We start from the raw sequence: 20,959 nt of genomic DNA, 5'->3' as shown, positions 1-20,959 counted from the left end.
CTACAACTGGGAAAGAGGTTCATGGTAAACATGGAAAAGGATGGTTGGCGCAAGGGCACCTTAAATATCTATACGGATGGCTCTAAAATGGATGAGGGAGTAGGTGCAGGAATATACTGTCCGGAATTAGGCATAAGACAACCGTTCAAACTGCCGAACCACTGCAGTATATTTCAAGCAGAGGTCTTTGCTATTGGGAAGGCATCCGAGCTAGCCTCCAGCGCACAAGGCCAATACTCTAAAATTAACATCTACGTAGACAGCCAAGCGGAAATCAAGGCAGTAACCTCGTGTCGAATATCGGCCAAAAGTGTCCTGAGCAGGGCAGCAGTGCTGAGGGTCGCCAGAAATATGAGGCTACACTTCTACTGGGTGCCAGGCCATAAAGGCATCGAGGGCAACGAAATCGTAGACGGGATTGCCAAGAGTGGTGTACAGCTGTCACCCGGAAAAATGATCAACATCGCTAAACCCATGCACATTCTATACGATGACATAGACAGGTGCATGGCAAGAAGAATCATATCTCGCTGGAAGGATCTACCGGGGTGTAAAACTGCAAAGGTCATATGCAAAGCGGTAGATCAAAAATATACAAGGTTTCTACTGGAGCTCGATAGAAAGGGCTGTAGGACCATGGTTGGCATTCTTACCGGTCACAGCCTTGTAGCGGCACATGCCTATAAAATGGGGCTGTCAGATCAGGAGGAATGCAGAAAGTGTCAAGAGCGGGGCAGCAAGGAAACAGTGGAGCATCTCTTGTGCGTTTGTCCTGCGTTAGCGAGACAGCGTTTTAGGTACTTAGGGGCCCCACAGTACGATAAGTTAGAGGAGATATCGTCAGTGAAGCCTCATAAACTATTAAAATTCACGACAGGCGCAGGCATCCTGAACGATTACTACTACTCAGGGAACACGTAAAGGCACTCCATTCTGGTATCGCAAAGGACCATAACTGGTATATGCGTGACCTGCAGGCCTACCAGACCAACCTAACCTAATATACAGTGGCTCACAGTTTTTCGTGTGTCCATTTATTAAACGGAAAACGTGTCATATTTTTATACTCTCGCAACAAAAGTTGCTAAGAGAGTATTATAGTTTTGTTCACATAACGGTTGTTTGTGTCACCAAGAAATAAAAGAGTTAAATATGGGGTTAAATGATCAGGATGACGAGTGGAGTTGAATTCCGGATGTCTGTCCGTCCGTGCAAGCGATAACTTGAGTAAAAATTGAGATATCTTAAGGAAACTTGGAACACATGTTCCTTGGGACCGTGAGAGGGTTGCTTTGAAAATGAGCAAAATCGCCCCAGTGCCACGCCCACAAAATGGCGAAAACCAAAAACACATAATCCATAAACAAAGTTATAACAGTAAAATTGGAATAAAGGATCGCACTATGAAGGGGCATATTTGGATGTAATTTTTTTGGGAAAGTTTGAGTGGCCCCGCCCCCAAATCGGTTATTTGTATATATCTCGCAAACCAATGAAGCTATATAAACCAAACCAGTCGATTCTCCTACGTACCCCACCCCACACCTTGAAAATAGTTGAAATCAGATAACAACCACGCCCACCTCTCATACAAAGGTTAGGTTGAAAATTACTTAAAGTGAGTTAACTCACTAATGAAAAACGTCAGAAACACTAAATTTTACAGAAGAAATAGCAGAAGGAAGTTGCACTCAATTTTTTTTACAAAATGGAAAATGGACGTGGCATCGCCCACTTATGGGTCAAAAGTCATACCTCAGGAAGCACTCGACAGATTTCAATGAAACTCGGTATATAATATTTTCTTGACACCCTGATGACACGTGTGGAAAATGGATGAAATCGGTTCATCTGATTTCTTCATGAATTTCATCTGATTCCTTCACTTTATACATAAGAAACCAATGAAGATAGCGAAATAAAACTTTACACAAATACTCTGTGTAATTAGAAAAAAATAAATCATTTGTGAAAAAGTTGTCGAAATCGGACTATAACTTTTCAAAGCTCCGGATATCGAATATGTTGAACTCAGCGCCTAAGGGTAAATTTTAATCGAAAATATGGGAAAATCTCTTAAATAATTTAATGTAATTCAGAGGAAATTGTGTTCTTCTAATAGTGTTCTGTTATAAAAATTATTCAAATCGGATTTTCGTTCTTCTATTAAACGTTATGCCGAATTTATGGGTAAATTTATGTGTTATGTAAATAAAATTTCTTCAATAAATTGCGAGAGTGTAAAATGTTCACTTACATCCGAACTTAGCCCTTCCTTACTTGTTTGGATATATTTTATTAAACAAAAAACTTAAATGCATATCTAAAAATATGCATTATTTTCAATTAAAAAAACTTTCAAAATTATTTTTTCTTAGGCATAATATTTATAACAAAACCCAAATACCACGTACCCAAATAACGTTTGTTAGTGAGCGCAATACAACATTCAGGGTGAAGTTTTGAAAGTCACTGTTAATAAAGATATGCATACTGAAAATACGTAATTTTTGTAAATTAAAGCAAATTTAATATGTTTTGTTTAGATGGGGACTCTTTCGTCTGGCCTTATCCCAACAAGGAGGTGGATCCGAAGAATCTGCAATGTAAAGTGAGACATGGTTGAGGCCACGTAATAGTTTGGGGTTGTATGTCATCAGCAGGTGTCGGAAACTTGACTATTATAGAACAAACTATGGATAAAACTCTTTATTATACTCTCGCAACATGTTGCACAGAGTATTATAGTTTTGTTCACTTAACGGTTGTTTGTGTCACCAAGAAATAAAAGATTTCGATATGGGGTTATATATATATAAATGATCAGGATGACGAGTGGAGTTGAAATCCGGATATCTGTCCGTCCGTCTGTCCATCCGTTTGTGCGTCTGTCCGTGCAAGCGATAACTTGAGTAAATATTAAGATATCTTAATGAAATTTGGAACACATATTCCTTGGCACCCTAATGAGGTTGATTTCGAAGATGGGCAAAATCAGTCCACTGACACGCCCACAAAATGGCGAAAACCGAAAACCTATACAGTGTCATAACTAAGCCATAAATAAAGTTATGAAAATAAAATTTTTAACATATGATCGCATTAGGGAGGGGCACATTTGGATGTAATTTTTTTGAAAAGTGGGCGTGACCCCTCCCCCAAATAGATTTTTTGTATATAACTCGCAAATCAATATAGCTATATAAACCAAATTTTCTACAGTCGTTTCTTTTAGGTAGTTTCCTTATACAGTTCAAAAATGAAAAAAATCGGATAATAACCATGTCCACCTCCCTACAAAGGTTATGTTGAAAATTACTAAAAGTGAGTTAAATCACTAACGAAAAACGTCAGAAACGTAAATTTCACAGAAATAATAGTAGAAGGAAGCTGCACTCAGATTTTTTTACAAAATGAAAAATGGGCGTCGCGTCGCCCACTTATGGGTCTAAAACCATATCTCAAGAACCACTCGACTGAATTCAATGAAATTCGATATATAAAACTTCCTTGACACCCTGATAACACGGACAAAAAATGGTTCACAAATAATGTATATCATCCTGGCTTCATTTGTGATAAAATTGTCGAATGCGCACTATAACTTTTCAAGGCCCCAGATATCGAACATGTTGAACTCAGCGCCTAAGGATAAACGAAAATATGGATAAATCTCTTAGATAATTTAATGTAATTCAGAGGAAATTGTTTTCTTCTAATAGTGTTCTGTTCCAAAAATTATTAAAATCGGGTCATAATATCTCCTAGCTCCCATATACCTAATTATAGGTTTTTCAAAAATACGGTGGGCTTTATTCCGCATATTTGTATTGGTTAATATGTGAGATATCTTAGCAAAATTATGTGAGCGTATAGTCTTAGATATAGTGCACCTTGCTGGTGAAAATGAATTAAATCGGTTTAGGAATTACCTCAGCCATCATACACTGTATATGACGATTTTCGTTATTCTATTACACTTTATACTTCAATAAATTGCGAAAGTATAAAATGTTCGGTTACATCCGAACTTAGCCCTTCCTTACTTGTTTCAATATATTTTTATTACAAATTGCTGAACAATTTGGCATTTATGACAGTTTTATGTTTTGCCGGTAGAAACGCCGTAATTGAACATTTGTGAAGAGTTCTTGAGCAAAAACTAAGAAAACATCACATATAAAACAGACAAGACCTAAAAACAGCATTACAGATGGAGTGGGAGAAATATCTTGCGCAAAAAATTGTGTTGGGTTCATCTTACGAACTAGTAATTTATTATAATTAACACTTAATTGAATTCTCAGATGCATTCATGTATTTTTACGTTTAGGTAGTCACACGAAATAAACAGTGACGTCATTTGACTTGGTATTTTGTTTTTGTTGTAAATATTATGTCTTTTTTTTAATATTTCTTTATTTACTGAATCTGCTCTTTAAAGCCTAACAATAAGTTATAAAATCTTAAATCTATTTAAAACTAGACAGATCAATCAGGTGATTGCGCTGTTTGGTGAAACGTTGCTCTTTAATACGCAGGCATATCTCTCCTTTTTAGACGTGATTGATTACAGGACTGTACTAAAGTATTAGCCAGTGGGTTTGGATGATCTCGGAGTTTAGTTATGTATTTGTTTCTGCTCTCCTCTACTTCTTTTATTACCATGAGAATTCCCAGATCTTTATGGATGCCATAGTTGAATGCCATACAGCCACATTGGCTTTATGACCGCCTTGTATAACAGAAATTTATTGTCTAGGCTAAGTTTTGAATTTTTGTTTAAAAGCCAATTTAAATTTGCTGCTCTTATCTTCATGTAAGTTATTTTACTCGATATGTGTTTTCTCCACGTGAGCCTTCTATCCAAGTGTATACCAAGATATGTTACTTCATTCGCTTGGGGTACTAGCACATTGTTCATTTTAACTGGAGGGCACGTTTTTGGTCTTAGCGAAAATGTAACATGCTTACACTTTTGCTCATATGCCAGTTTGCTAGCCATTCTTCGACAAAAATCAAATGCTCTTCTAATACTCTTGATGCTATAATTGGACATTTGTTTCGGCTCACTAAAGCTGTATCATCCGCAAAAGTTGATGTCAATACATTATTAGCAGTTGGAAGATCAGCTGTATATATGATGTATAGAGTTGGGCCTAAAACACTGCCCTGTGGTACTCCAGCCCTTATTGAACGTTCATCAGATATAAAATCACCTACTTTTACAGCAAATTTTCTATTTTTTAAATAAGACTCTAAGGTTTTATGCAATTGGAAAGGTAAACTTTTTTTAATCTTATACAAAAGTCCTTCATGTCACACTTTATCAAACGCCTGAGCCACATCTAGAAATATAGCAAAACAGTACTATCTATGTTCGAATGCCTTCCTAATTTCGTTAGTAATTCTATTTACTTGCTCTACAGTGCCATGTTTTGCACGAAAACCGAATTGGTGCGTTGGTATTACATTATTTTCATGAAGGAAAGGAGACATCTTTGATAGTAACACTTTTTCAAATATTTTAGAAAGATAGAGTAGAAGACTGATTGGTCGGTATTAAGACGGCTGTGTCTGTTTTTTCCCAGGTTTACCTGTTGTGATTATTTGCGACTTTTCCCATGAAATAGGATAGTATCCGAAACTAAAAATTGCATTAAAGAGCGAGGAGAGCACTGTTAAAGCAATATTTGGTAACTCAATTAGCATTTTTGGAACAATGTTATCGTGGCCTGACGATTTTTTTGGATTAAGCTCTTTTATGATACTAACAATTTCAGAAGATGACGTTTGAATAGACTCAAGCGACTCGTTTGCGGTATTGGGGATAATTGAAAACTTAAACTTTTTCTTTGGGCAATTTGATTGAAATACCTTTTATAGGTGATTTGCAAAATAATTGGCCTTATCTTCGTCACTTCGTGCCCATTTTCCACCCAAGCCTCTTAAAGGCATGTTGGAGTCGACTGGAGGCTTCATAGACTTTTGGGCTATCCTAAAGGAGGTCTCGTTTACTTGAATTTGGACACAGTTTATTTATATAATTTAGTGTTTTTTTTAGTTTACGCTGAGCTGAGTAGAAGGGAAACGATTTATTTGTATTCACGTCTAGCTCGGTTTTTTCATTTACAAGCTTTTCAATTTCGCTATTGGTGATTTTTCTTCGACCAAGAGGCTTATAATTCTTATTTGGTGTTGCTGAGACTGCTGCATTAGTTATTATATCATTGAGTTCTCTTATGCCTTCGTCAATATCACTTCCTGTATTTATTTTTAGATCAATATTAATGTGGCTACTGACGTATTTTTTGTATTTTAGCCAGTTCGTTTTGTGAGATCTTAGGCCCACTTTCGTTTCAACAAATATGGGTTGTTCACATAACTTTATTAGTACAGGCGAATGATCAGAAGATAGATCAGTACATGTATCAGCTGTCATAAGCGATCTATCTATATTTTTGATTACAGCGAAATCAATTAGATCTGGTATTTTGTTACGATCACCGGGCCAGTATGTTGGCTTGCCAGGAGATATTATATCAAGATTATTGTACTTATTCATAATAGTGTTGTACAGCTGTCTTCCTTTGAGGTTAATTAGACGTGATCCCCAGTATATGTGTTTTGCATTGTAATCTCCACCTGCTAGAAATCTATGACCTATGATGCTATATTGTCTAAGAAACAATAATTTTGAAAGTTTTTCTTTGTGCTTGTAATTCAAAATAATGTATCTTTAAATGTGCATTTAAGTGTTTTTTATAATAAATAAAATATATACAAACAAGTAAGGAAGGGCTAAGTTCGGGTGTCACATTACACAGCCCGACAAAATTAAAAAAAAAAATGTTGCTTCTTTGAATTTATAGTTAATTTGGGCGCGCTGAATTCAAATCTGTAATCAGTTTGTCTCTATCAGCTCTAGTCATGTTCATGATATAGCTTTTTTTATACCCTCCACTTATATTTTCGGGTCATAAGTTAAACGCAGATATACATAGCCTGAGAATGCTGCTTTTTTGGATCTTGGGTTTCTTATTAATTTTCATCTTGGCTACTGCTGCCGAGATCGAATCTGATCATCGGTATAGTCATTTAGCCACTCATCAATTTCATCATCGAAATAAACATCCAGGGATATTTGAACTAATAGATCAGTTATTTCTGTTGAGTTATTGGGAGGCAACATAGCAAGAGGGATATCGTCATCTGAGTCCCATTCTTCTTTACAAAGAATTTTTTAAGGACACCTCCGTGTACGATATCCCAGGCGTTTGATGTAAGAAAAGCTACATCTTTCAGTGAAAATTTTTTTTTTGCGCCCAGGCGCGGATTGTTCAGTACACAACACAAGCGTTTTTTCTGGCATCTTTCCCCAAAATAGTGCTGTTTTATTCGCATTATAAACATGGGAATACGTAAGGCCCATTTCTGAAATTTTTGCGCGTAGTTTTTCAATAAACGGCTGCACAGCAACTGGATCATTCGAAAGTTTCTCGCCAGATATTTTCAGACATTTTATTCCATATCGTGAACGAAAATTGTTAAACCAACAGTTACTTGCCATAAAGTCAACGTTTGGTCCATAAATTTCAAAACAGATTAGTTTAGTCTTTTCTTTCAAGATATCGGATGAAATTGGTGTATTGTTTTGCCCTTTTATTATAAACCAATTGTACATGCGTTCTTCCATCAGTTGGTATTCTGCTGATCGCATAGTTTTGCGTTTACCGAGACCGCTTTCTGTCCTAGCAATGTTACTGCGAAACATAATTTTGCTGAACTCTTTATTCCACTTTTGACTCGTTCGAAAAAATAAATAAATTTTGACGGTAAGCTAGCACATAATGCCTCATTTGCAGCAAAGAGCGCTGTTTTTGCAAATCCTCTGTTCACTTATGAAAGCATGCATGCAAATCTAAAACGGAATGTTTTCGAAACTAAGAGACGAAGAAAAAAGATAATAAAAAGTGTCCGGATTAATGAGGTAAATAAAAATGCAGAGTGTCCGGAATACAGAGACAACAATGGAAAGCAATAGTGTTCGGATTACCGCACTGTCCGGATTAGAGAGTGTCCGAATTATCGATCGAGGCCTTGGATCCTTATGGTCCGATACCGGCGATTTTTAGAAGGGCGATGCCACAATATAAGTGCGGAATTTATGCAAAGTTCTGTTCCGATATCTTCACTAGTGCTTACTTTATATATTGTCAATTAAACGATTCAGATCATGGAAGTTCTGGTATATGGGAAGTTGGCGTGGTTGTGAACCGATTTGGACTATTCTCATAACATATTGATAACATATACATTGGGAAGCCAGGAAGATATTATGAACCGAATTTCATTGAAATTGGTCGAGTAGTTTCGGAGATATGGTTTTTGACCCATAAGTGGGCGGAATCACGCTCATTTAAAATTTTGTATACCAATTTGAGTGCAGCTCTTCTGTACCATCTTTATAATGAAATTCAAAGTTTTTGGTGATTTTCCTTACTGAGTTAAAGTTTTTTTTAGTAGTTTTCAACATAACCTTTGTATGGGAGGTGGGCGTGGTTATAATCCCATTTCCACTGTATCTACATTTTTGAACTGTATAAGGCTTGATATAGCTTTAATAGTTTACGAGATATGAAAAACTTAGTATTTTAATAGCTTAATTTATGGCTAAGTTATAGCTCTTTATATGTTTTCGGTTATAGCCATTTTGTGAGCGTGGCAATGGTCCGATTTCGCCCATCTTCGAACTTAATCTTCTTATGGTGCCAAGAAATACGTGTACCAAGTTTCATCAAGATATCTTGACTTTTCTTTACAGAACCACTTTTCATCACCCGTAAACATTCACTTAAGAAATGTATATTTTTTTGCGACTCAGCAACGATTAGCAAATGCAATTCGGTTCACGAGTTTTTGCGCAATTTCGTGTGACAGCCATATTTGGAGATTCATTATCAAAAATACCGATCGCAATTATACAATACGAAATATAAATCTAAAGCGGTCTCATGGAAGAATAATGGTATTATTTTTACAAGACCTACTATTTTCGTATATTGGATATATTTATTTTTAAATAAAAAAATAAAGGACAGCTATTTAACTTAAGCAAACTTGGGTAGAAAAAACGCGAATACTTTTTTCCCTATATTATATTATAATATAATAATAAATTATTTAATTGCTTTACAAAAACACCGAAAGAAGCCGATTATACAACATACTTCTCGATATGTTGCTCATTGCTTAGGCCTTCTAGCAACCACATATCTCAGGTGTTTACTACGAATACATTATATTTTAATTATTTTCTTAACAACTATAAATATTTCACAGTTTATTATTATTTTATTTTTCAATTATTTACGACGTGCTAAACTCAGTGTCTTATATGATGAACTGTTTGACCTCTGGCAATCTGTTTAGCACATTGGTATTTACATATACTTTTCTGTATTCCTGGCAATTTCTGCCTTCCTCCGAATGAGTGCATATTAACCAGCGGCTCAAATAAAATTTGTTCGCCCAAAATAGTCCAAAGATACTATGTTTTTATTATAATTGAGAGTTTGAGCGGGCCACTCCAATTGTTTAATAGCTGTTTTAATGTTTTCGAAGGGATTTTCTGTAATATTTCTGCAAAAGCTCCTGCCGTTCACAATAGATAGATCATCTGTTTGTTTGCGTTGAGCTTTTCCGCAACTTGGACCATGACAATTTGAAACGAAAACAGGTTCCATAGCATCCAACAAAAGAACTGGCTTTGTTCTTAATTTGGAACTGGCTTTCAATCTTGATCAATTTTATTGAAAGGTTTGAAGTATTATTTTCGTTTCCCATGTAAGTATGTTCCAATAGCTGGATAGTCGAGTGTTAATTAGAAGTAAAGAAGCGCTGAAATGACAGACAAACATCAATCTGAATGGGAGAAACCATTTCCAATACACTGCTTTCTTCGAGAGTATAGGTTGATTAGTATTCTGTCCTTTGCGAGTCCGGCTCAAATTGGTAGGTAAATTATTAAATTGAGGGGAATGAAATAGTAAAGTAAATAGTTTCAGATAAGGATTTACAAGTTGAATTACATTTCGTTTTTTCAGCAAGAAGTACACTTTTTGTTTTATTGTTTTGTTAAACCAACCCATATTTATTATATACGAATTAGTGGTATGTATAATCAAAACATGAAAGCAAATAATTAAACTAGAAAGCATTGAATGTGTACATGAAAAATCAAATAAATAACTTACAATACACAAGTAATTATACTTAGAAACCGTAAGTAGATATAAGGTTATTGCCGTGAGAAAATTTAAATCTCATGAAATGTGGTTCACATTCGTATCACCACTGCTCGTTTGCTTCTCCTTCAACAGCGACTGGGTGGTTTCGGATTCACTAAGCACACCGCACTCGGCTACCGTTGGCAAAGTTTGTACGGCTTGAATTGTTTCCGTACCAAAAAAACTATTTAATGCATTATTTTGTGATGCAGGCGTGTCGAAGTTTTGTTCGGCACTTATCTCTATATACGTGGGTTTATTCTCTTCCAGCGGTGCTGAACAATCGAATGCTTCACAAGACTGTGATATGGGCGGCCAACTCTTGCAACAACGCAAATCGTATTCCACATGCATATATTTTCGCTTCGATTTTTGCATGTTTCTGTCACGACGCACCTGCACTTTTTGAAACAGTAAATACTCCACGACGAATGCCTCAACAATTACATGCACCACAAAATTCACCACTCCATAAAATAACATCCAATATCGGAAGCCGAAATCGTCGGGTACAACCAGTTGGAAAAACTCTCGCATCCATTGCGAGGGGTAAATAACTAAATAACAAACGATTGCAAGATTTATAAGCATTGAGAGCGATAGTGGAATATTCGACCAAATCGGTTTGCGGTATGGCGCGCCCTTAGAAAATATAAATGCGAGTATAATATACTGAAAACTGGATATGGCGAACATAGTGTAGTTTTCGGTGCACCCTAAGTGATCTTCATCACTGTGTTTGAAAGGTTTAAACCAGACCTGCTGATGCAACTGGAACCAACCTGCAAATAAGAGAAGACACTTTATAATTACAATGGCATTTTGTTTAGTATACAAATTGATGATGCAAGTACATGTTTTTTATGATATAGATATGGCATATATATGTATATATATAGATATATAGCAGATTTGGTTAAAATTATTGAAGTGGCGTACGGTAGCGAACAGTTAGTTAAGGTGTTTTAAGAGGCTGAAAACAAGAGAATTTTTACAATTATTCTGTGCACTTTACAAATTTCTAATTTATAAAAATTTGAAATTAATCAAGCATTTCGTATTCTGTGTCTAAGATAAAAAACTTTTTTCTAGATAAATTTGGCTTCTATGCTTTCATTACAATAAAATTCTTTACAAATAAAATATCTGGATATGGTTAGTTGTGAAAGTGAATATGTTGCAATGGAAGATATTTTACTTTTGTTATTTTTATACAAAGAGGAAAATTGTGAACATGGTGATATCCCGCGTTATTCAGAAGTTTTTATATTAGGATGTTAATTTTTCCGTTTTTGTGTAAAATAAATTAAGATAATGAACATAACTCCGTCGATATTGCTTTCCATATGTTATACACGATTACAGCTTAGCAAATTTTTGGCAATAAATGCCAAAGTTTTTAAGCTAAGCATAACAACCAACTAAATCGAAATTGCGTTCCAAATATTTTTAAATCTATTACAGTAAAACTTGTCTAAGCTGTACACCTGCGGTTCAGCACCTTTAGTCCAAGTTACGCGAGTGTCCTAAAGAAATTATTATTTTTCATTATATTGACTTTATTTTAAAAACTGGGTAAAAAACGTACATTTAATTCAATAAATATTAAATAAAAACATTAAATATTAACCCAAATCAAATACGCGAAATTGTATCATAGCAAATCCATGAAATATGATATATACAAAATTTCACCAAATTAACGATATTGCAACGTTTCCATTGATGCCGAAATATAAACACATTCGTGCGTAATATAAGAAAATAACGACAGTAATGCAATACAAATATGCATACGTGTTAAACGTATTGTCCAAGATATAACGGGGTTTTAATGCTTGTTGCTTAAACATTGAGACACAATTTGTCCAACTCCCAAGATAGACAGTGTCCAAAGCAGTTGATATATGGATATTTTGTGCTATATTATTTGAGCGAGTGCACAGAATAGAGCTATTCACATAAACAATTCAGCATATCAAGGATGAGTATTAAAAAAGTATTTTTTGAAATTTGTATTTAAAAATACCGAAAAGCCGTTGGTAGATCATCCCCCTTGACGACTCAAAAATAATTGCGCTTGCTGCCGTGTACAGCATAACTCATATTGGTGCAACCAAAAATATTTTTATAGTAATTAATGGGTGTCAAGAAAATATTATATACCGAATTTCATTGGAATCTGTCGAGTAGTTCCTGGGATATGGTTTTTGACCCGTAAGTGGTCGATGCCACGCCCATTTTTCATTTTGTAAAAAAATCTGAGCGCAGCTTCCTTCTACTATTATTTCTGTGAAATTTAGTGCTGCTGACGTTTTTCGTTAGTGAGTTAACGCACCTTTGGTAATTTTCAACCTAACCTTTGTATGGGATTTTTTTTGTGGTTATTATTCGATTTCAACTATTTTCATGGTGTGTGGTGGGGTACGTAAGAGAATCGACTGCAGAAATTTTCGTGCAGTGTGCAAAATTTATACAAAATCCAAAGAATCTATGTCTTAGAATATTACACGGATTAATGTGGTATTTTTGGATGATATTTAAAATAAATTCTTCCAAATTTTGAAATTTTGAAACCCATCTTACCCCTTAAACAAAAAATAAATATATCTTTGAACTCACCGGCCGTTTGGAATCCCACCACGACAAGTAAATGCAATATAATTGATGATAGTGGCGCTAAGGAGATAAGCGAGCTTAATGGGACTTGCTTAGCGAGTGGTCCAACGTACACGCCGGTTTTGCCGAAGAAAAATGCGAACACAGATATCAGTCCCAAATCAACATATAAATACTGTTTATCCGTCAAGTTGGAGTCAATGGAATATAGAATCATAACTGATATGAATTGTACCATGGAATATGCAGCCATGTATTTAAATATACCAAATGACGTTACTAATGCGGCTCTGCCTTCCTTGATGACATTTGGCACACATTCAATTGTTGGATTACGCGATGTAAATGGCGACGCAATTGCCGACTCACTTTCGCTCAACGAAATGCCAGTATGCGCCACTTTCAAAGCACCACAGTCGTTTGCACCATCGCCGCACATAGCGACGCAGTAGTCAAGCTGTTGCAGTTCCATTATTAATGCCTGCTTTTGTTCCGGTGACATACGCGCAAAAATAGCACCACGTACAACGAAATTCTTTAATTCATACGGAAAATTGTCGCGTATAATTTGCCATGTTCTACCGATCATTGCGAATTTATAATTGTTACGCCAGGTTGGCGAGAGGTCTTTCTTCTCGTGTTTAGCGTTAACCAAACCCAATTCAGGATCTTGATGCGTCCACGTTTCACAAGTCTCCACACTCGCTAGACTACTACTGTTGGGTAGTGTCAATGAAACGCTACTTAAGGATGTAATATCACCATTAAAAATGCGATAATTTCCATCAGCCGAGTTGTTTACGGATGATTGTAGTGATATTATATCCGCACCATTTACTAATTCCTTAGTAGTATCGTCCGTACCGCCTATCTCAAGCGTGTAATAGAGTTCATACTCATAACGTTCTTTTTTTAGTACTTGTCGTGCGTTTACCGTGACCACTGCTTGTTCCGTTGAAACAATACCACAATCACGTGCCACACTTATCGCTGTCAGAAGATTATCGCCAGTTATCATAACCGTACGTATGTTAGCATTTGTTAATGTTGCTATCACCTCCGTTGTATCCGGTTTCAGGCGGTTCTCCATCACAACGAAACCAAGAAACTCCAAATCGCTCTCAACTATTTCACGTGCCAAACGTTGCGCCTTAATATAACTCATTTTAGGGCTGAGGGGTTTATAAGCCATTGCAATAATACGGTATCCACGTTTGGCGAAAAACGCCAATTGCTGGGAGTAATTCTCTGGCAAACTGCATGGTTGGCAAAGTTGCTGCAGCATCTCAGGTGAGCCCTTGCAGTATACATTAAAATTAGAACCACTCAGACGACGCGTAATAACGGACATGCGCTGCAAGTTAGATGTAAATGGAAATTCACGCACAATACCATGATCATTGTTCGTTTCACCATTAAGTAGACCAACATCCGCCAGTAAATCGTCAATCGATGATTGCCGTTGTACTGGCAACTCCGCATTCTGCGGCAACTCAGCATCAAATTCTTATAAAAAAAAATAGTTTTTTTATTATGTAAAAGTTTGTATTTATTGTGTAAAAACCTTTTTTTGGTTGTCTCACGATGGTGGGATGTATTAGACCATACTTTTGGCTGTCTGGCACATTTTTTTGGTCTTCTAAAATCCATCCAGTAGACTCAAACATCTTCAAATCTAGTGGGTCACCCATCAGTTTGCCATTCATAATAGTTATGGAATGACATGTCACCATGCCAAATAAGAAATTATCAAAAGGTAAGCGCTGTATCTGTTTGATGGGCATTTGAAATTCATTTGTAACAGTTTTCGGCACTACACCCCACATGTCTAAACCCTCTTCCGTTAGCGTGCCTGTCTATGATATTTAAATATATACATATATTTAATAAATATAAAAAAAATATTTGATTGTCACAATACCTTGTCGAAACAACAGCAATCAATACTGCCAGCAACATTAATTGAACGTGGTGAAATACAATATATATTCTTAAGCTTAAGACGCTTTTGTGCATAAAAACGGCCCACTGTCATGGCAGCTGGTAGTGCAGGTGGCACAACAATTGTTATAAGGTCTAAAGACTCGACAGCAATTTTGACCGGCTCTACGCCACGTAATACCTAAAATTGAAAGACGAAAATCAGAGACATTAAAATGTTTAAATTTACAGTGACATACAGCCTATTTCGTGCAGCTGTTAAATAAAATTTTAATATCATATAGAGAAAAAACTAACCATGGTATCAAACAAAATTAAACGCGAACTTCTTGCCAAATATTTGTAAAGCAAATTCGTTGTAATTAATATTCAAAAAAATAACTTCCCATAGTAAATGCGCCGAAAAAGTATTTCTTAGCAAAAAGACCTCACAGCTTTTTCCGTGCAGTTATTTTTCATATGTCATAGTTTCATATTTTATTTTACATTAGACTTTTAGTGAAACAATAACACAGGCTCTTAAATAAATTAAAATTAATTAGTACCCTTGCCTTTATAAAAAACTCTCCATTTAAATCTTTTTGATATCATCAGTAGTTTTCTCTCTATAAAGGCTAAAAGTTTAAGTTTACAGCTACACAAAATAATCTGTTAGCCACTGTACATAAAATTATAAACTAAATCAATTTAAACATAAAGATACTAAATCTGCAACTCGAGCACGACTATTCGTAAACTTTTTTACGCCAGACTGTATATACATATATGCTTGAGATACGTAAACTACAATTATGTAAACATTTATATATATACATATATATATACAGTATTGGCCATAATTTTTTTTAGAATAAAATAAAATTGAATTAAAAAAATAAAATAAAAAAAATACAATGAAATAAAAATACCTCAAACATATTTCATTTAAGCCACTACGCTTTTTAACACTAGATTTCATGCTTAACAATACTTAATATAGAAAAAAAATTTAATAGTAAATATTGGTTTTTAATGGTACAATTGGTTTTTAATAGAACAAGTACATGACGTCAATTTTACTGTAAATTCCTTTTTATTTGTTATCTAAAATTACAGTAAATCTGATTATATGACAATTAATCACATTTCTTTGGTAACTTCTGAAGGGGCAATAGTTTTCAGTTTAAGAGAAAAATATGCACTATTTCTTATAAAACAAGTCGGTCAAAGTGAAATAAATTTTCAGCACAATATTCAGCTTTCTTTTCTTAGTACATAAATGAATTATGCGAAAGCGAGGGTGAGCAAGATATTCTAACCTACGTTGATGATTCTGAAGATAGTAAGAGTGAATATTATCGCAATAAGCCAAATGCTCTTTACAATAAAATTCTTTACAAATAAAATATCTGGATAAGGATAGTTGTGAAAGTGAATTTGTTGCAATGGAAGATATTTTACTTTTGTTGTTATTTTTGTACAATACGTTATTCAGAAGTTTTTATAATAAAATTATTTGTGTAAAATATATGAAGATAATGTAGGTAACTTTGTCGATATTGTTGTTTATATATTGCATACGATTAGAGCTTAGCAAATTTTTGACAATAAATGACAAAGTTTAGATTTTCATAGTCCTCAAAGATCTTTTTTGAAGCTAAGCTTAACAACCAACTAAATCAAAATTGCGATCCAAATATTTTTAAATCTATTACAGTAAAACCTGACTAAGCTGTACACCTGCGGTTCAACACCTTTTGTCCAAGTTACCATGTTATAAATAAATTATTTTTTCTCATTATATTAACTATATTTCAAAAACCATGAAATATGATATACACAAAATTTCACCAAATTAACGATATTGCAACGTTTGAAAAATTCCATTGATGCCGAAATACAAATACATTTGTGCGTAATATAAGTAAATAGCATACAAATATGCATACAAGTAAACTCAAATAGCTCATCCACAGACGGATAACTCATGCGTGGCTTGAACGCACAAGACGCTAGTCGCTTGATACTATTAATAGTGCAACAGAAGATATTCAGAGGATAAGCAAATTCGTTATCTCACGTCAGTCACTGCATTTGTAGCTTGTTACTATTAATAGTCCCACAGTGCAAAGTCACGTAGCTAATAGTTAACATAGGCTCTAGATATACTTTTCTTTAGATTTAAGTTTTAGTTATAAACTGTTTTGCTTTCAAGAGAGTTATTAATAGAATCTGTGCGAAAGATTAATTAATTTTTATAAAATATTGTAATATTTTTACGAGTGATATTGAAGTAGAGCGTCCGGACCATATAAAATGTCGCTTAGAGAATCGAAAATAAAAACGCTTATTGAGTTTGCGGTTAACTCTGTACTTTAAAATCAAGCTCAAAATTTTGAACTAAGGGTAAAAACTTTAGAAAATAAATTTGCATCATTAACGGTGCTGCCCTCATACAATACACAATGGAATTTTAAAGCTATTATTAACAGGCTAGACTTTACCTACGCAGACAAACGACCTATTTACCTTATTGAACAAGAGTTATCAACTCTACTCTCTACAAATATATCGGGGTGTAAAACCGCTAAAGTCATGTGTAAAACCGTAGACCAGAAGTACACCAAACTCATTCTGTCACTCGATAGAAGGGACTGCAGGAGTTTGGTGGGAATACTCACAGGCCACTGTCTGGTGGCGGCAAATGCCTACAAATTGGGCCTTACAGATCGAGATGACTGCAGGAAATGTCAAGAGCAAGGTGCAATAAAAACAACGAAGCATCTTCTGTGTACAATATGAGAATCTGGAAGAGGTATCGAAAGTGAAGCCACAAAAACTTTTAAAATTCGTGTCAAGCGCAGGCATTCTAAAGGATGACTACTCCTCGTAGACGACGTGACGGCACTCCATCTGGTATCGCAAAGGACCTAAATAGGTCTGTGTGTGGCGTATTGGCCTACCAGTATAACCTAACCTAACCTATCTACTCTACGTCAAGGAAACTTGTCAATAATGCAGTACTATGAGGAAATCGAGCGTAAGTTAACGCTCCTCATTAATAAAACTGTAATGACACACGACAGCCCCTTAGCTTCCTCTCTTAACGACAAAACAGATGCAGTGAGGATATTTATTTCAGGCTCGAAACCCTTAAGTGACATTATTTTTGCAGCACGTCCAAATGACCTGTCATCAGCATTAGCCTTAGCTCAAGAAGTTGAGTCTAATCATGAGCTTAGATCCAAACAATGAAAACGTGCAACTGTCTAAAAATCAATTTTTCAGCAGAGAAAAAACACAAAATAGAAGACCATTCTCAAAACAGGATACACCTCAACCGATGGATATTGACAATTCATCTCTATTTAGGCAGTCTATCCAACAACCAAATAGAAGTTTCTCTCATTATGTCACATCATTAAAAGACCATACAATGGCACGGTATACGGCACCAAAGCAACAAAGGATAAATCATCTTTTACAAAATAAAAACACACTTGCTCAAGACGAATCTGAATATCGAATTACAGCCGAATTCGAGACAAATGATATTACAGATGATACGAATCTATATGATGAAGTAAATTTTTTAGAAATTGCTCCCTGTTACCGTTTGTAGAGCGAACGATAGCAGGTAGAACCATAAAGCTTCTTATTGACACAGGAGCTTCAAAAAATTATATTAAACCTTTAACTGAACTAAAAAACGTCACTGCAGTAAATTAATTCTTTCTTAGTTAAGTCGCTTTATGGCTTCAATTCCGTTAAAAAAATGTCCTATGCATATTTTCAACACCATAACTACATTCTTTATACTTCCAAATCTGTCAACATTTGACGGAATAACAGGATTAGACCAGCTTAATGAAGTAGGTGCTACATTGGATTTCAAACATAAAGCATTAAAAACAGCATCCAGTTCAGAAATAATTCAGTTTTTAAAATCATCTGACGTTAAATTGCAGAGGTCGAAAGCATAGAAGTCCCCGAAAAAATTCAGGGAAATGATAACAAAAAGACAACGAGTATTTGCTGACCCTAATGAGGCACTGCCTTACAATACCTATATTGTTGCCACCATCCGAACAGAAGACGAAGAAGCGGTATACTCTAGTTTGTACCATTACCCAATGGGAGTTTCTAAATTTGTAAATAGTGAAGTTAGTAACTTGTTGAGAAACAATATAATTAGAGCATCACCCTACTATAATCCAGTATGAGTAGTGGATAAAAAAGGATTAGACGAACAAGGAAACAGAAAATAAGGACTAGTTATAGACTTTAGGAAGCTAAATTCCAAAACGATTGATGATAAATATCCCATACCAAATATAAGTGCAATTCTGTCAACTCTCGGTAAAGCCAAGTACTTTACCACGCTCGACTTAAAATCTGGATTTCACCAGATATTACTTGCTGAAAAGGACAGAGAAAAAACAGCTTTTTGTGTAGCAAATGGCAAGTACGAATTTTTCAGACTTGCTTTTGGTTTGAAAAATGCTCCCAGCATTTCTTTCCTTTAATATTACTTAACTTGTATCGATAAACTTTCAAAATTCGCCACAGTACAACCTATAGCGTCGAGAAATATAATTGACATAGAACCATCAATTTTACAACTTATGAATTTCTATGCGCATAACAGAATTATATTTTGCGATAATGAGCCATCTTTAAAATCAAGGACAATAAAATCACTTCTGTTCTGGAAATTAGATGCTAGGCAACAAACTTACACCTATGTGTGAAGAAGCTACAATAGAAGCCGATTTGGGAACAGGCTCTAATAAAAGGGTGAGAGGTCCATAAGGACAATTTAAGATAAGTCTAAATTCCACTTCCTATTCTAAACAATATTTTTCTATTTAGGCTATCCACTGTGGTGTTTTTCGTGACTGTAGCAGCCGCAAAAATATCCGATTATGCACACTCGGACTACATCCTACTAATTGATGGAAATGCACTTATCTGGCAGCTTTTTAAATATCTCAGACACTCATCTAATTTAACCATGTATTTAGAAATAGCTAGTGAAACAAGAGTACTGATGAAACACTTTCCCCAGTCGCATGTGAACAAAAAAAATTTAGAATCTGATATAGGTCATATAGAAACAGTTAATATTCACCATAGGCAAGCAAAGAGTATTAATATTCTAGGAACTGCTTTTAAAGTGGTTGCCGGAACTCCCGATTTTGATGATTTTGTAAAACTAAAATTCAACCAACAAAAGCTAATTGAGTCAATAGATAGACAAGCAATAATAAATACTCGGATACAGGAACGAATTAACAGAAACCGTAAATACTATCGTTAATTATGCAAAAGATAAATAAATCGATACTGGTCACCTATATGAAACATTACTCGCAAGGGGTAGAACCTTAATCTCAGAACTTGAAACACTATTACACTCGCAAAGATTCGCGTTATTAACCGTATTATTCTTTTTCCTGTCGAACCCAACGGTACAATACTACACTACGCCAGTTGGAAACTGCACTAATACTTTCACGAGGACTTTCGGCAAGAAATTACCTGCCACCCCTTGTGCTCAACAACTGCACTCCGGTGGCACGGCGCATTGCAACACCCGTCCCAGCCACCTAAAACCGTTGGAAGTAATAGACGACGGTATCATCATTTTAAATGATGTAACTGCTGTTATAAAAATGGACAACAGCTCCGGAAAAACCATCCATGGTACATTTCTGGTGACATTCGATGAAGAAGTCGAAATAAATGGGTCTCTATTCTCAAATATGAAGCATAAAGTTGGACCACACCGCAGCTCAGCGAGATCGGCGTTCTTAAATATCACTTGGCATCAACAAATTCTAAGTCTATCATATCTAAAAGGCTTAACATCAAGAATCTACAATACATTGGAGGCTTAGATAAAAAACTGACAACAAGACCCGCAACGTTTAGCGTGGCTATCCTCCTCATCATAGCTATTGTATTTTGTATTTTGAACGTGCTCCAAAAATTAAAAGAAAAGGGACGCATATCTTCCCTAAAGATTGCTATTGACAGCCTGAGGAAGCCCGAGGACGGCCTACTTCTTGAAGGAAAGCGAACGAAATCCCTATTCCATGCCAGCTACTGCGTTGGTCGCTTGATGTTAT

General features: G+C 35.4%; 1 protein-coding gene across 7 annotated transcripts in view; it reads right to left on the bottom strand.

The window, feature by feature from the left end:
* Window positions 1–10,246: 10,246 nt before the first annotated feature.
* Window positions 10,247–20,959, bottom strand: part of LOC105218325 (polyamine-transporting ATPase 13A3) — a 36,384-nt gene continuing 25,671 nt past the window's right edge. For all 7 annotated transcript variants that reach the window (XM_029044198.2, XM_011193843.3, XM_054235435.1 and 4 more), the window contains 4 exons: window positions 14,830–15,030; window positions 14,473–14,764; window positions 12,912–14,414; window positions 10,247–11,071 (listed from right to left, as the gene is read on the bottom strand). In XM_029044198.2, the coding sequence (XP_028900031.2) occupies window positions 10,326–11,071; window positions 12,912–14,414; window positions 14,473–14,764; window positions 14,830–15,030 (2,742 nt within the window). In that variant the 3' untranslated portion in view covers window positions 10,247–10,325. The remainder of the gene's footprint in view (window positions 11,072–12,911; window positions 14,415–14,472; window positions 14,765–14,829; window positions 15,031–20,959) is intronic.

This window comes from Zeugodacus cucurbitae, chromosome X (genome assembly GCF_028554725.1).
Source record: "Zeugodacus cucurbitae isolate PBARC_wt_2022May chromosome X, idZeuCucr1.2, whole genome shotgun sequence".
Classification (NCBI taxonomy): domain Eukaryota; kingdom Metazoa; phylum Arthropoda; class Insecta; order Diptera; family Tephritidae; genus Zeugodacus; species Zeugodacus cucurbitae.
The sequence above is the reverse complement of the archived record's forward strand: the minus strand, read 5'-3'. Positions and strand labels throughout refer to the sequence as shown.